Source organism: Labrus mixtus, chromosome 13 (genome assembly GCF_963584025.1).
Source record: "Labrus mixtus chromosome 13, fLabMix1.1, whole genome shotgun sequence".
Lineage (NCBI taxonomy): Eukaryota > Metazoa > Chordata > Actinopteri > Labriformes > Labridae > Labrus > Labrus mixtus.
Window position 1 is genome coordinate 15,880,629 of NC_083624.1, and position 13,600 is coordinate 15,894,228.

At 40.6% G+C, this 13,600-nt stretch overlaps 1 protein-coding gene across 5 annotated transcripts in view; it reads left to right on the forward strand.

Moving 5' to 3' along the window:
* The window catches only part of slc4a3 (solute carrier family 4 member 3), a 63,358-nt gene extending 50,289 nt beyond the window's left edge, over positions 1-13,069 (forward strand). For all 5 annotated transcript variants that reach the window (XM_061053868.1, XM_061053871.1, XM_061053870.1 and 2 more), the window contains 6 exons: positions 447-536; positions 622-788; positions 885-1,138; positions 3,442-3,611; positions 6,228-6,401; positions 6,983-13,069. In XM_061053868.1, coding sequence (XP_060909851.1) covers positions 447-536; positions 622-788; positions 885-1,138; positions 3,442-3,611; positions 6,228-6,401; positions 6,983-7,060 — 933 coding nt within the window. In that variant the 3' untranslated portion in view covers positions 7,061-13,069. The remainder of the gene's footprint in view (positions 1-446; positions 537-621; positions 789-884; positions 1,139-3,441; positions 3,612-6,227; positions 6,402-6,982) is intronic.
* Positions 13,070-13,600: the final 531 nt, after the last annotated feature.

The following is a 13,600-nucleotide window of genomic DNA, read 5'->3' on the forward strand; positions in this document are numbered from 1 at the left end:
GGTAGTTTCCGTACAGGGTGCACGACCTAACCGCAAAGCCATCGGCCCCCCCCCTCCCAGCACAACTTTCTTAACATCCACTTTGATTGTCGGTTTTTGCTGTCACATTAGGGCCTCTCATCGGACAATAAATACAAATATGTCATGTTTTTATGCTTTAATTCTTACTTAAGTCAGTTTTGGATTTGAAACGATCCTGCTCTCTGTAAATATCAGCTCTGTACATCCTCTTCATGTCTTTTATTGAACTAGATTCACAGTTTGTGGTACAGTCAAAGCCCAAAGGCTACTCTCAATAAACACTGTTACCAAGAAGATATGACAGCATCATGTTCCCCTCTGAAAGCAGAGACAGCTCAGGAGCCCCTGCAGCTTCAAATGAACTTCTGTGTGACAAGACGCATGCTGACTTAACACTCCTGTGGTTGTTTTCTTAAAACCTCCAGGCCAGAAGAATCATCGGCGACTTCGGCATCCCCATCTCTATTTTATTCTCAGTACTGATAGATTATGCCATTACAGACACTTACACTCAGGTAACTTCAATATCAAATATACAGCTTCAACGAATCAGAACCTTTTTTTTTCACTTTGATAACATTATTTCTCTTTACTTTTTAGAAACTCGATGTGCCGTCGGGCTTCTCCGTCACCTCTCCTGATAAGCGCAACTGGTTCATCAGTCCCTTCGGTGACAAGCAGCCGTTTCCCACCTGGATGATGGGAGCGTCTGTTGTTCCTGCACTTCTCGTCTTCATCCTCATTTTCATGGAGACTCAGATCACTTCGTACGTACACCAGATCTTCTGAAGAGTTGATGCAACACTGAGGTATATTTCTGTTTGATTATACAAAGTAACATGTTCCCCCCCCCCATCTATCAGACTCATAGTCAGTAAGAAGGAGCGCCGCCTGGTTAAAGGCTCCGGCTTCCACCTGGATCTCCTGCTCATCGTCATCCTCGGGGCCTTCTGCCCTCTCTTCGGCCTGCCGTGGCTCACGGCGGCCACCGTGCGCTCCGTCACTCACGTAAACGCCCTCACCGTCATGAGCAAAGCCACGGCGCCCGGCGAGAAGCCCATGATCCACGAGGTGAAAGAGCAGCGGCTGACTGGTCTCTTTGTGGCTGTTCTTGTTGGTAAGCTGACAGGGAGAAAATGTTGGAGGCTAAAAACTGAGCATGATAATGAAAAAGGAAGCCTATTTTTAAGTCTTTTAAAAAAAAAACAATAATAAAAAAAGGAGCTTTATGTCCCAATCAAGGAGCTTATTATTAGCAACGATATGTTTTGTTGGGTTGCGACCAAAATAACGAGGAAAATCATTCACACTGTAGAAACAAAAATGCTACGAGTTTATTTTTATTTAAAGAGAGATAAAATAGTTTGTGGAGACTCTCCATGAAACAGAGCTTTGAGAGTATCTGACTGCCGTGTCATGATGTACTTCTTTACTTTGTTCTGAAACGGGGTAGATAGGAGAGAACCAATCACAAGATAGAAGGCGGGACATAACGTTGGGATGAATTTGATTGGATCATTAGCGTCGACAAAGCTTGATAATTAGTAGTAAACTCTCCTGAGTGCAGGAGGAGTCTTCAGACATTTGAAAGTCCAGAGATGTGGACACGCTACGAACACACACACACACACACAGATAGAAGTCATCCCTGGACTACAATAATGGACTCTGTGCAATAACTGTGGTGTTTCAACTCCCTATATTTTAATTTATAAAGTATTTATGACATTATTTTTACAAATGTTTACGAGTATGAATGTGTATGTGGGTATGGGTGAGATGTGCTTGGATTGTGTTTGTGTATGTGTGCTGGTGTATGTGAACATATTTAATATTTTTTTATTTTATATGCTGCAAACAGGATTGCTTTGTTGTATAACATGCAATGACAACAGCCATATATCTATCTATCTTTACAGGAAGATAAACTACAGTTATTTAGAGGTAAAAAAACACTCAGATAATGCTTTGTTTTAAATCAAATTGGCCGATGACCATTCAACACTGGAGTGCTGGATTAAAACAGGGACAATGTATTTCTCATTTTATGGGGACTTTAACAACAACTCTGAAAAAATATTAACTTTTTTTTTTCTCCATATTCCATCAGTTAGTGCGTCATATATTTTGTTTAAGGAAAGTATTCTATTTGATTGAACGCTCCATCTGAGTACTTAATGAAGTCTCACTACAATTAAAAAATAAATAAAACGTGACTCACTGAAAATGACTTTACTGTCACTTGATTGTGAGCAAACAACGCGTTTCTCCTGTAGCTTCCTCAGGTTCGCCAAGCATTAATACAAATGAATACAATGAATTGTTATACAGGGCTGCACAGTGGTTAGCGCTGTTGCCTCACAGCGAGAAGGTTCCTGGTTCAAACCAGACAGGAGCCTCTCTGTGTGGAGTTTGTATATTCTCCCTGTGCATGCGTGGGTTCTCTCCGGGTACTCCGGCTTCCTCCCGCAGTCTAAAGACATGCTCCTTAGGTTAATCCGTAACTCTAAAAATGTTCCCATAGGTGTGAATGTGAGTGTGGCTGTTTGTCTGTCTCTATACGTCAGCTCTCTGATTGACTGATGAACAGTCCAGGGTGTACCCCGCCTCTCACCCAATGACAGCTCCAGCCCCCTGCAAAAAGCGGTAAAAAATGAATGGATGGATACAATTGCACATCCGTTCTGGACTATACAAAAAGATAACCAAGTGCTTTTGACAAAGACATTTTAACAAGTGGATTCAATAATATGTCCGTGTGTTATACTTCTCTACAACATTATGACAATGCTGGAATTAGAGGCAGCACTTTGTCTGAAGGAAACAGGAGTTCAAAGGTACAACACGGCGCCTCTGCAGCTCCGGCATGTCTGGGCATTCATGGAGCATGAATCTGCTACATTTTTAGATTTTAGATTGTGTTTATGAATTCTCATCAAACTGAACCAACATCAACGGTTCATTTTCCAAATCAGAATAGTCAAAGTGAGACGGCTCTGTCTGACATTCCCACATTGTTTCTTTCTCTCTTCTGGCTTGCGCTGTTTTTCCAGCAGAATATCTTGTTTCAATTAAGGTGGTTCCCAAAGTCGTCGTTAAGCACAGTTTGATCCTGATCGGGTACACAGGCGTAATGACTCATCGTGATTGTTGAGCTGCTGTTTGATTGAAACGCTGTTCGGATCAGGGGTAAGACCGTTTGGATTAGCTCGAGCAGTGTTTCAAGCGAGGCAGCTGAACAGTGGATAGGTTTCAAATAAACAGCAATTACAGCCTGTTTATCAAGAGGGCTGTTCACATCTTGAAGGAATAATGCTCCCCACACTTGTATATTATTGTACATTTTTGTGTCATCTGAAAAAAAGAATATCTGTTGTCATTCAACAAAAACCTCATTTTTAACCACATCCCATCCGTCAGGTATGTCCATCGTGATGACAGACGTGCTCCGCCTCATCCCGCTGGCTGTGCTCTTTGGGATTTTCCTCTACATGGGGGTCACCTCTCTGACCGGCATCCAGCTGTACGAACGCATCACGCTGATGGTCACGCCCGCCAAGCATCACCCCGACCACATCTACGTCACTAAGGTAACGCAAGCAATACGACTGTTTACATGCCCCTCGTCTTCTTGTTATTAGTGGTGAGGTGGGGAAGCCAAACCCATCAGAGCGGTGACTGCAGCTAAGTTCAGGCAGCGTTTGGTTTGCAGCGTTGATTTTGAGCTCGGTTTGATAAACCAAACCAATTATTCAGGCTCTCTTCTTCATTATACATCATCTTCACTCAGGTTTCTACGGCGACGTGAGTCGTTATGCTCTTTACGTGCAGCAAATGTCAATTCTTAACCACCGGAGAAAAACAAGCAGAGTAGGGCTAACGTCTGGCATGGAGAGAGTGAGATCTCTGAGCTTCTCCATCTGAACGTCAGTGATGGAGGGATGTAGATTTGGAAAAGATACAGATGATTGTTGTTTTATATAATCTTTATTTTCTACTAACTGTTTTGTACACGTTCTTAATGAACCCATCAGTCAAACTTTATTTAAAAAGCAGCTTTCAGACAAATTCACATGGAGTTCAGAAAACGTCACAGGAGAGAGAACAAGAGGTTGACGAAAGGTAGTTTTGAGAATGATTTAGAAAATAAGAATAGTCATAAACTGGCTCAAAGTAATTGACAAAGAATGGTATCACAAATGAAACAAGGTTTAAAGGAAGTGAAGTTAGTGTTAAACTAAACTTAAAACAATCACGATTATGTAAATCTGACAAATCAGTCATGAATGTAATGTGTGGATGAGTGGAGTGTTGTGAAGTGCAAACAGAAGCAAACCAGCTGGTGGAGGCCTGAGAGGAAGAGAGAGAGAGTGGGGAGAGAGAGGCCAATTAAAGCCGAGTCCTGATGGATACTAGGTGTACCCAGGTCACTAATGGCCTTCCTGACTCCGCCTACATTCTGCTGAACCAGGAAGCCGAACAAACCTAACACATGCAGACAAGACGGCAGGACGTCACAGAATACAACAAAGATGGATGATAAACACGACAAGAGACAAGAAATAAAGACCAAGCAATAAAATAATAAAAAAATAATACAGGTAACACTTTAAATCAAAGTCACAATATTCACCATTATATGGTAGTTTATTAGCATGCTAATTAGTAGCAAAGTGGCTGCCTATCATTATTAAGAGCGTATTGGTACCTTATTCTACATGATGATAGCTAACAGGTCATTAACAGTTAGGAGTTTGCCCTCCTAATTACTCCTTAATATTCCCATGCAGCAAAATGCCCGATGTCGGATTTGAACCCACGGCCGCTGTGACGAGGACTCTTGCCTCTGATTACTTACAGTTTTAATACTTGTTAGTATGTAAACAAACAAGATAATGTAGAAAAGATGTAAAAATGTAAAGGTAGGTATGCACTTCTCCTAAGAATACTGTCAAACATAAGTGAGATGTATAAAAAGGTCCCTGAGGCAGCTTTTGCTTCTGTTCAGAGTTCCTAATGAGCTCTTAGTGTAAGGACTTATAGTTTCAGTGTAAAAAGTATCCCTCAGTTTATCTGAAGTCAGACAGATGATGTGGTTTATCCACAGTTAGTGATTTTATTATAAAGTTCCCTCCTTGTTGTTGTCCTTTGACTCTTACAGCTCAGCCAAGAAACACTTTCTTTGGGAACATGAGGAGGGAACTGAAAAAGATTCAAAACATTATCTTCAAATAAACGGATGAATAAATTTTTCCACTGCTCAAGAACTGAGCCGTTCTTTCCTGATCACTCCCATTGGACGCCTGTTCAAAAAGGAGATGTTTGTGTTGTTTTCTACTGACCGTTAAAGACGAGTCTGTCGTTTGAAGATAATACAGAGTGCAGAGGAAGGTTTATAATCAAAAGAGGAAACTTTGAAAGGGAATCGATATTCAGTCGAAAAAGTCCACAATGTTTGGACTTCAATAGGGCCGAAATGACATGATAAATCTAAACAGATAATCATTTTAATTTGATATTGAGCGAGCAAAATATAACTACCAATGAACTGAACTTATTTTTCGTTTTAGGCATTTTCCTCCTAAACACAGATGATGACGTGGAACACTAGCCAATCAGTGGTGGTCTTGTTTTAAAATCTGGATGCTTTTCCAAATGCTTTCGATTCCGAGACGAGACAGAGACCTTTGAAAAGGGTCTCGAGACCGGCAATATTACTAGATTTGGTTTTGAACGTTGTAGCTTGAGTGAATAGAATCAGTACAGCTGCTGTTTTTATTCCCACAGTAATCCCAGTGTTGATTAGGAAAGTTCACACATCTAACGTTGATAATGAAATCCAGCCTTTTGCTGTAACCTGCATTTGATTAAGCAGTGAGCAGAAGATAATCAGAAGGAAAAACATGTTGATGAATATCCTGTAAATGCTGTCAGAATGTTAATCAATGTGAATCTGTATCATTAGACCACATTTTATTTAATGCTGTAAAAATCAGGAGCACTTTAAAGAAAATTCTACATATCCTGTATATTTAAGAAGAACCCTGCAATACAGGGATTGACCACTAGATGGAGCCAAAAACATGCAAGATTTTCTTCCTGCAGGAGGGAAACTTTGGGACTCCATTCACTTTCATGTGTCTCTTTATAATTTGGCGGAATATCATTTTTCTTCTCTTTAACTGGCGTTGACTGTGTTTCTTCAGGTGAAGACATGGCGTATGAACATGTTCACCATCGTGCAGCTGGCTTGCATCGTGGCCCTCTGGGTAGTGAAGTCCACCGAGGCGTCGCTGGCGTTCCCCTTCGTCCTCATCATGACGGTGCCGCTGCGTCGCCTCGTCCTCTCCAGGATTTTCGAGGAGCGTGAGCTGCAGGCGGTAGGTTTGGAAGCAGAGACTGTCCAGGAAATGTTTGACTCTCTGCCACGACTATCGGATCCCACATAGCCTCAAGATGCTTACTTTACAGCAAATTTAACATTCGATGGATGTTGGCATGTTTTCTGCCCAACACTAACAATCCATAAAGAAATCCTACAAATGATTTCGTCCCCTGTGATCATGGACAGCTTTCTCATCCAAATATTTTCACACGATAGGCAAATATTTTCCCTTTTTCTTTCTCTTGAGTTTTAACCAGAGAAAGCTTCACAGTCCATCCTGAGGCAGTGCTTCTTGTTTTCTTGGTTAGATCTCCCAAACCCATACATGTCATCACTGTGACATTAAAACCTTCCCGTTCCAAAATGTCAATTTATTCAGGAGCTAGGATAAACAGCCTGCTCCTGACCCGACCACCATTCATGGTGTGTTCATCCAAAGGTCTCATGAACCCAGAGCACCGTGCAGTTGCCTTACACAACCATTTCATACCTGGAAATCTATCCCGCTTTACAAGCCCGACTCAGTTTCAGTGTTCCTGGTAGACAAATGTATGATGATGATTTGTCTTTCCACAGCTTGATTGCGACGAGGACTCTCCCAACTTTGACGAAGATGGACGGGATGAGTACAACGAGATCCACATGCTTGTGTAAATTTTAAATTGGACCTTGCCAGTAGGACTTCCTCCTCCATCCTCCACTCCTGACCAATCAGAGCGAGCCTTTTTTTTTGGAAACCCTCAGCGTCTCTGGGTAGCAGTGACACAGATGGAGGAGCTACTGAAATGGTGTTTATAAAATACTTCAAATGTTCTGGATATATCTATCTGGATAATCACTTTCTACCCCCTGTATAGTCCAGTTTTACAAAGAGCACACCTGCTGTTAGATCTCTGTGATGTTGTGCAAAACTCCCTGAAGATGTTATTGTGTCAGAGGCCATAAAAAGACTAACCCTGAGCACCTAACTGAAACCTGAAGTGGACGATGCAAATATAGCAAAAAAGCTTACCTTATGAGAATATTTAGAAATCTTTTTATCCTGTCTATCCCTTTAAATACTCTGCAGGTTGTGGGCATAAGTGCAATGTTGATGGGGACCTTTAAGACTACATGGAGGGGATCATTTAGCCCTTCCTTTTGCCTGAAGGTGGGAAATAAGGGTCAATTTGCTCTCATTGAAGCAGATTTTCTTGAAAAGTTGTACATTTTATGGCTTATTGACCCTAAATCTCAATGTCCAGAATTCCACTGCCCATGCAGAGAAGCTGCCAGATTTCCTATATAACACTGCCGTTGCCTGTAGGTTGCAATGATGTGCAAACAAGGAGTTAAACGGTCCTTTTCCTTTCTGTACAGACTTCAAGTAATGAGCACTTTGACTGGGCAAAAGTTCACCTTTGTCGCTGCCAACAGAGCTCCCTGGCACAAAGCCTCCTCCCTAAATGTAGTCTCCCCTCCAAGCCAAAATCTCCACAGAGACTGTGCAAGCCTCTTCACGGGGGTGTTACTGTACTTTGTTCGGTGTTTCATGCCCAACATACCAGTACTCTGACCTTATTATTGTGACCTTGGATGTATACTGTAAGTAGATAGCTAACATGGTCTAAACCTTATTTTTCTACTTTGTCGTACGTATTTATTTTGTGACCTTTGGACTCGATGCCGGACTCTTAGTGGTGTTTAGACTCCCAAGTACCCATAGCTATACAAGTATACAATAAAAAGAACATTGTGTAGGTTGACACATTGAAAAACAGAAGATGTCATTATTCAGCTGTTCTTTCATCTCTCCGCAGTGTTTCCATGGCGTGGTGCATTTTTCACACATGTCATGAATAATATAAGAACACACCGGAGTGGAAAAGCATAGAAACCAGGCAAACACACACGAGCACTGAAAACGCCGGGGAACAGTTGAGTGTTGGCAGAATGTATGAATGATGCATTGTGCGGTTCGACTGTGAGCTTTGGAATTATAATGTACCATCTGTGTTCAGAGTTGTTTGGGAATGCCCAGAGATTGAGTTTTCACCTCCTATATTTTTGAGCCCAGTATAGAATTTTAATAACCATTCAGCTGTGACACTCAGTGAAACTCCACTTCTGCTACACAGAAACACCAGTTGTGAGAGCTTGTGTACATAGAGATAAACGTTTATCAAATCTAGTTATTCATGAATATGTTGAGTCTAGGTTTGAACAGGTCTATGTATTAGATACACAGACAGACTTTCTCCTGTAGACTGTATATAAAAAGTGGACTTAGCCTCTTGGTTTCAGAAGTGAAGTCATTGCTGAAGTGCCTTAAACCTATATTCTTTCTAACTGCCACCAGGGGGAGACTCCACCGGTTGCAAAAAAAAAAAGAAGTCTGGCTGTATTGAAGCAGACAAGATAAGGATCCTTCTTCAGGTTTCATTTATTACCTCAGTGCAAAGTCTCATAAATCACGGTTCATGATCTATTTTTAAGTATTCTTAACAAAGCATGATCATAGATTTTTTAAATAACAGTCCGATTTGGTGGAAAAAAAATCAACTATAGAGCAGGATATGATTAAAGGCGTGGCTACATCTGATTGACAAGCCACTTTGAAAGCAACCAGTAAACTACGATGGAGTCCTAACAAAGTGTTTTCAATCTCTTGTTCAAATATTATTCTTTATGGTTAAAGGCAGGGTTGGTCATTTTTTCCAGATAGACTTTTTAAGATCTTGGTTGAAATTGTCTTTAGGTCCTGAGTAGTAAAACAGTCAGTTTTTTTTAACATATATTATGATAAAGTTTAGAGTTTACTTACCGCTGAATGAGTCATGACGACGTAGTTTCTACATAATGCAAGTGATGAGCTGAGGTCCGCTTCTGGACCAACAGCGCTCGTGCATGTAAGTGAGGGGGCGTGGCTTTTGAGAGGAGGGGCTGGGTGTAGATGAAGCACTGAGGGAATGTTACTTTCAAAATCATGCTAGTTTTCGGAAATAACAAATCCTGCCTTTAAGAAAAAAGTATGTTTATGGCCAATATACTGGTACATTGGCTTTAAGAATAAAAAGAGGGGTTTGCAAACAAATGGTTGAAATCATGGTGTCTATGTGCACCTCTTTTATACAGTTTATGAATGAAGCAAAGTTCAATCCTGAGGACAGGAAACAGTGAGAGGAGGCTTGAATGAAACAACACTGGGGCGTTCTGTGTTCGCTTCCTCAAACATGATGCTAATAAAGTTTTGTCAAATGAAAAAAAAAAAGAAAAAGGAATTGGGTGCACTTGAACAGAATTGAACGGTGACGTGAAATACCTGGAAGTGCAAAAAGATCACTGAACTTTCAGATCACTGTAAGAGCAATGGAGAGGACGGTAGTTCCTCGGAAAGCTGCTAGATTTGAAGGATGAAACTATTTAAAAATGGAGGAATGTTCCTGCACAAATGTAAATTGAATGCAGTAAATATTCTACCTTTTATGCTTACAGTATTTATTTTTTTCTCTGTGTCTCATCTGCACTGTATCTGCTGTAAAGCAAGAAACATTTGGTGGAGAGTGAGGCAGCTGAGTAGGATTTTGTAAATAGCTATAAAATATGACAAAGATAAAAACTTATATAGTCATATATATTTGTATCTACCTGATAACCATGATTACACCTGCAGACATACAATCAGAGAAAAATAAATGAAGTGCTAAAAAGCAAATTACAGATTACGATGTTACAAAAGTCTAATTACACAAAAGCTCTTTCAATGGTCAGCGGTGTAGCAGCGTTTTTGTATTCGAACCACAAAGATTACAATATCTCATCTCATGTAACCATGCCCTACATTACGAGCCATCCAAGAATTCTGTCTCAGGGGAAACTGACCTTTGATCTGTACATATTGATTCCCAGCCTTTCAGTTTGTTGCCTCTTTTGTGTACATAAAGCGTTCAAGGCAATCCAACACTTGCAATGTAAAAATATATGTGGCTTACAGTCCGGGCTTTTGTGTTAGACAAAGGGAGGGGAAAAAAGGAGGTCAAGTGAAGAGAATAATGTGTTTACTCGAGTGCAGTCACATGGAATTCAAACTGTAAATTAAAACCTTTATTTTCCCTCCATTGTTCTCTGTAAGCCTACGTTTGAGGCTCTACTTTGATGTGAAGCATGCACCTGCTGCAGTCTGTAATTCACTCTGCAGCTCTCCCAGTTAATGAGTTACTGAATGTGCTTTATATATTTATATTAGCACTGTATAGTAGTTTCATTTTTAAAAAATAGGCTGCACCGGTAATGGACATTTTCAGCCACATGTTTATGTTGCAGGGCGTAAAAAGACTGGTGTTTTCTCTATTATATGTACATGACCACACTGTGTTCATGACATGAATGAATGTAAATGTTCAGGTGTCTGTATTTGTAGACACATTAAGCCATGCTGAGTGTAATTCATGGAGCTCCATTAAGGACTACAGCTACTGATTGATAGTTGACTGTTAGCCATGATTTGAGCACACAGCACAGGTTATGTGTTAGATGTCTGTCCACAGTTGTAACTAAACTTATTTTGAAATATGATGTTGAGCCAACCCTTAATCCGAACAAATAACTTTAAGAAATCGAGGGAAAAAAACTGTAAAATTGTTCACCTATTTTATTGTCTTGCATCTGTATTTAATTTTAGTATAAGTCACAGAGTATCTTTACATGAGTGTCTGGAATTATTGACTTGTTTCCCTTTCGAGGAATTAAATAATAGTCAGGAAGATAATGTTTTCATGTTTATATTTGTTTTATTTCTGGTAAGATAATCAAATTTAACAGAAGTTCTTAAAGGTATAATTACAGTAGCAAAGGTCTTGTAGGTGTCGGTGATTTGATTCTTAGTTCCTGGAAGTATTTTAGAATAACCTGAGGCCTAGTCAACAGGTAAGCGGGTATTTTTGAAAAGCGGAGGTTTTTCTGTGCGTTTTTGGACTTTAGTACACAAACGGCATTTTAGGTCACTGAAAGACACGTTTTGGAAGACTCCTTCAGAAACTCCATTTAATGTGTTAGTGTGTAGACGGGGAAACAGCGTTTTGGGCTTGTAATGTCACACTATGCACCGGTTTCTCCTCATTCAGACGCTGTCACTTTTGTTTACATGAGACTAGTGCGATAACAGACGTAACCAAACGAGTGCTCCCGCTACTGTATGTTGACGAGCAGAGGCGCCTGAATGGACAACTTTGTAAATGAAATGGTGATTGCAGAGGAATGGCGAGGACATTTTAGCACGTCATGGACATCATTTTTGACTGAAATGCTCATGACAGCCGTAAGAAATCATTTTGTGTTTTCATGACGAAGCTGTTATGTGAGGACTAAGCGTGTGTGGACAGGATTATTGTCTTTTTTCGGTTCCTGTTGGTTTACTCTTACGATAAAACTTCACCATTATGCCTCCACAAACAGCATCCCTGAGTGGGCAGGGCCATCTCGTTTACCCCGTGTAGTGGCAGTTTTACAGAAGAGGTTCAAAACATGTAGCCTATGAAACATGTTTAAAGCCTGATTTACACTTCTGTAACTTCAAACCATAACCAGCCTAATGCCTGTTATCAGTTAGTGTAACATACTAGTCTTACGAATACAATCTTATAAAAACAGTCAAGATTAAATGGAAATCAACTGTGATGGGTCAAAACCTTTGTGACTAGAACAGAGCAAGCACATGTTGTTGGTACTAAAATATCAGATTGACATCTGACATGGCTTTGATCAGTCAAGTAGTTGTCCTCTGCCATCTGAACCCATTGGAACTATGTATTAGCGTGGCTGGCTGACCCTCAGTGGTTAGAAAGACTCACAGGGGTCAACGTCCTTTGTTTTCGGAGAATACAAGTCTGTTAAACTGTTCAACACATCCACGTGCTCCTGTTATGACAAGTACTGGTGTGTCTGGGTTTGTGTGGAGCTCCGTAGTCCAGAGCCCAAGACAGAGCCAGTGAACGTGTCCTTAGCAAAACATCCTCTTAGTGTTTACATGAGGGGAAAAAGTGGAATTGTGGGTATTATTTAAGATAATAAGAGTTATGGTGCTGCCACTCTGTCCTGTCTCGGCCCTGGATGTAAAACAAGCAAGATGAAGAGAAAAATACTTCTTTTCTTCTTTCTTTTTTTCTTTTTACCCTGTGTCAATGTTCTGAGTTTCCCACAGTTCGTCACCTTATACCACCAGGGCAGCAGCGCGGACCACCCAGGCAATTCTAACACTGGGCTCTGTTGTTTTCTAACCTCTTTTAATTGAACGTCACTGGTTTGAGTGAAGTTGTCTGGTGATCCTGGAGTTCTCGCCCATGACATTTAGTGTTAGCTTTACCCATTACACAACTCTACAGTAAATCACATAATGTGAAACTACATCATCCATTATGGAGAAGGCTGCTCACGCTGATATTCTCTTAAAGGCAGAATGTGTGACATTTTACACAGAAATATAGCTGATAATCCAGTATGCTCTGTAAATGTCTCTCTGAGTCATGACTGTCCACAATGAGTGAGAAGTGCGAGTCCCGCTGTCTGTGTTGTTGTCAGAGCTGTGTTTACATGGACATTGCGAATAGATGCTGTTTAGGTGAGGGACTAGAGCAACGGTCTACAACAGGAAGCTCGGGGGCAGGTTTTAAGTAACTCGCCCATAAAAACAAGTGTAAAGTACTAATGTTTTCTTGGACCTTGATGTGAATTTAAGATAAGTGATAAACATTGGCTTATTGCAATTTCACACGTGTACAAACAGTAGCTTAATTCAGCTGATGTGTGCTATGTAAATAAATAAATGCAAGCGATTTGATGCAAGTAGCTCTTGGCCACTTTCATTTTTTCAAAGTAGCTCTCAGATGAAGAAAGGTTGGAGACCCCTGGACTAGAGAAAAGAAGAATAACATACTGTACTCACTGCTTATTTGAATGTCACATAAACGTTTTTAGATCACGTTTTTAGATTTTTTTTTTGTCCGCTGCTTGCGCTCAGTACAACTCCTTAGTGCAAACGCGAGGGGAGAAGGGGTTGGAGTTGTGTCGCTGGAGGAGAGCGGAGGATTCAGTGTAGCGGAGATGTCGCCAAACAGCAGTCTTAGACTTTTGGTCTGTTTAGGTTTCATGCTGGTGCTCAATGGCGACATCTACTGGATCAAAAAGTTGCACATTCTTCCTTTAAACTAACAGAGTTAA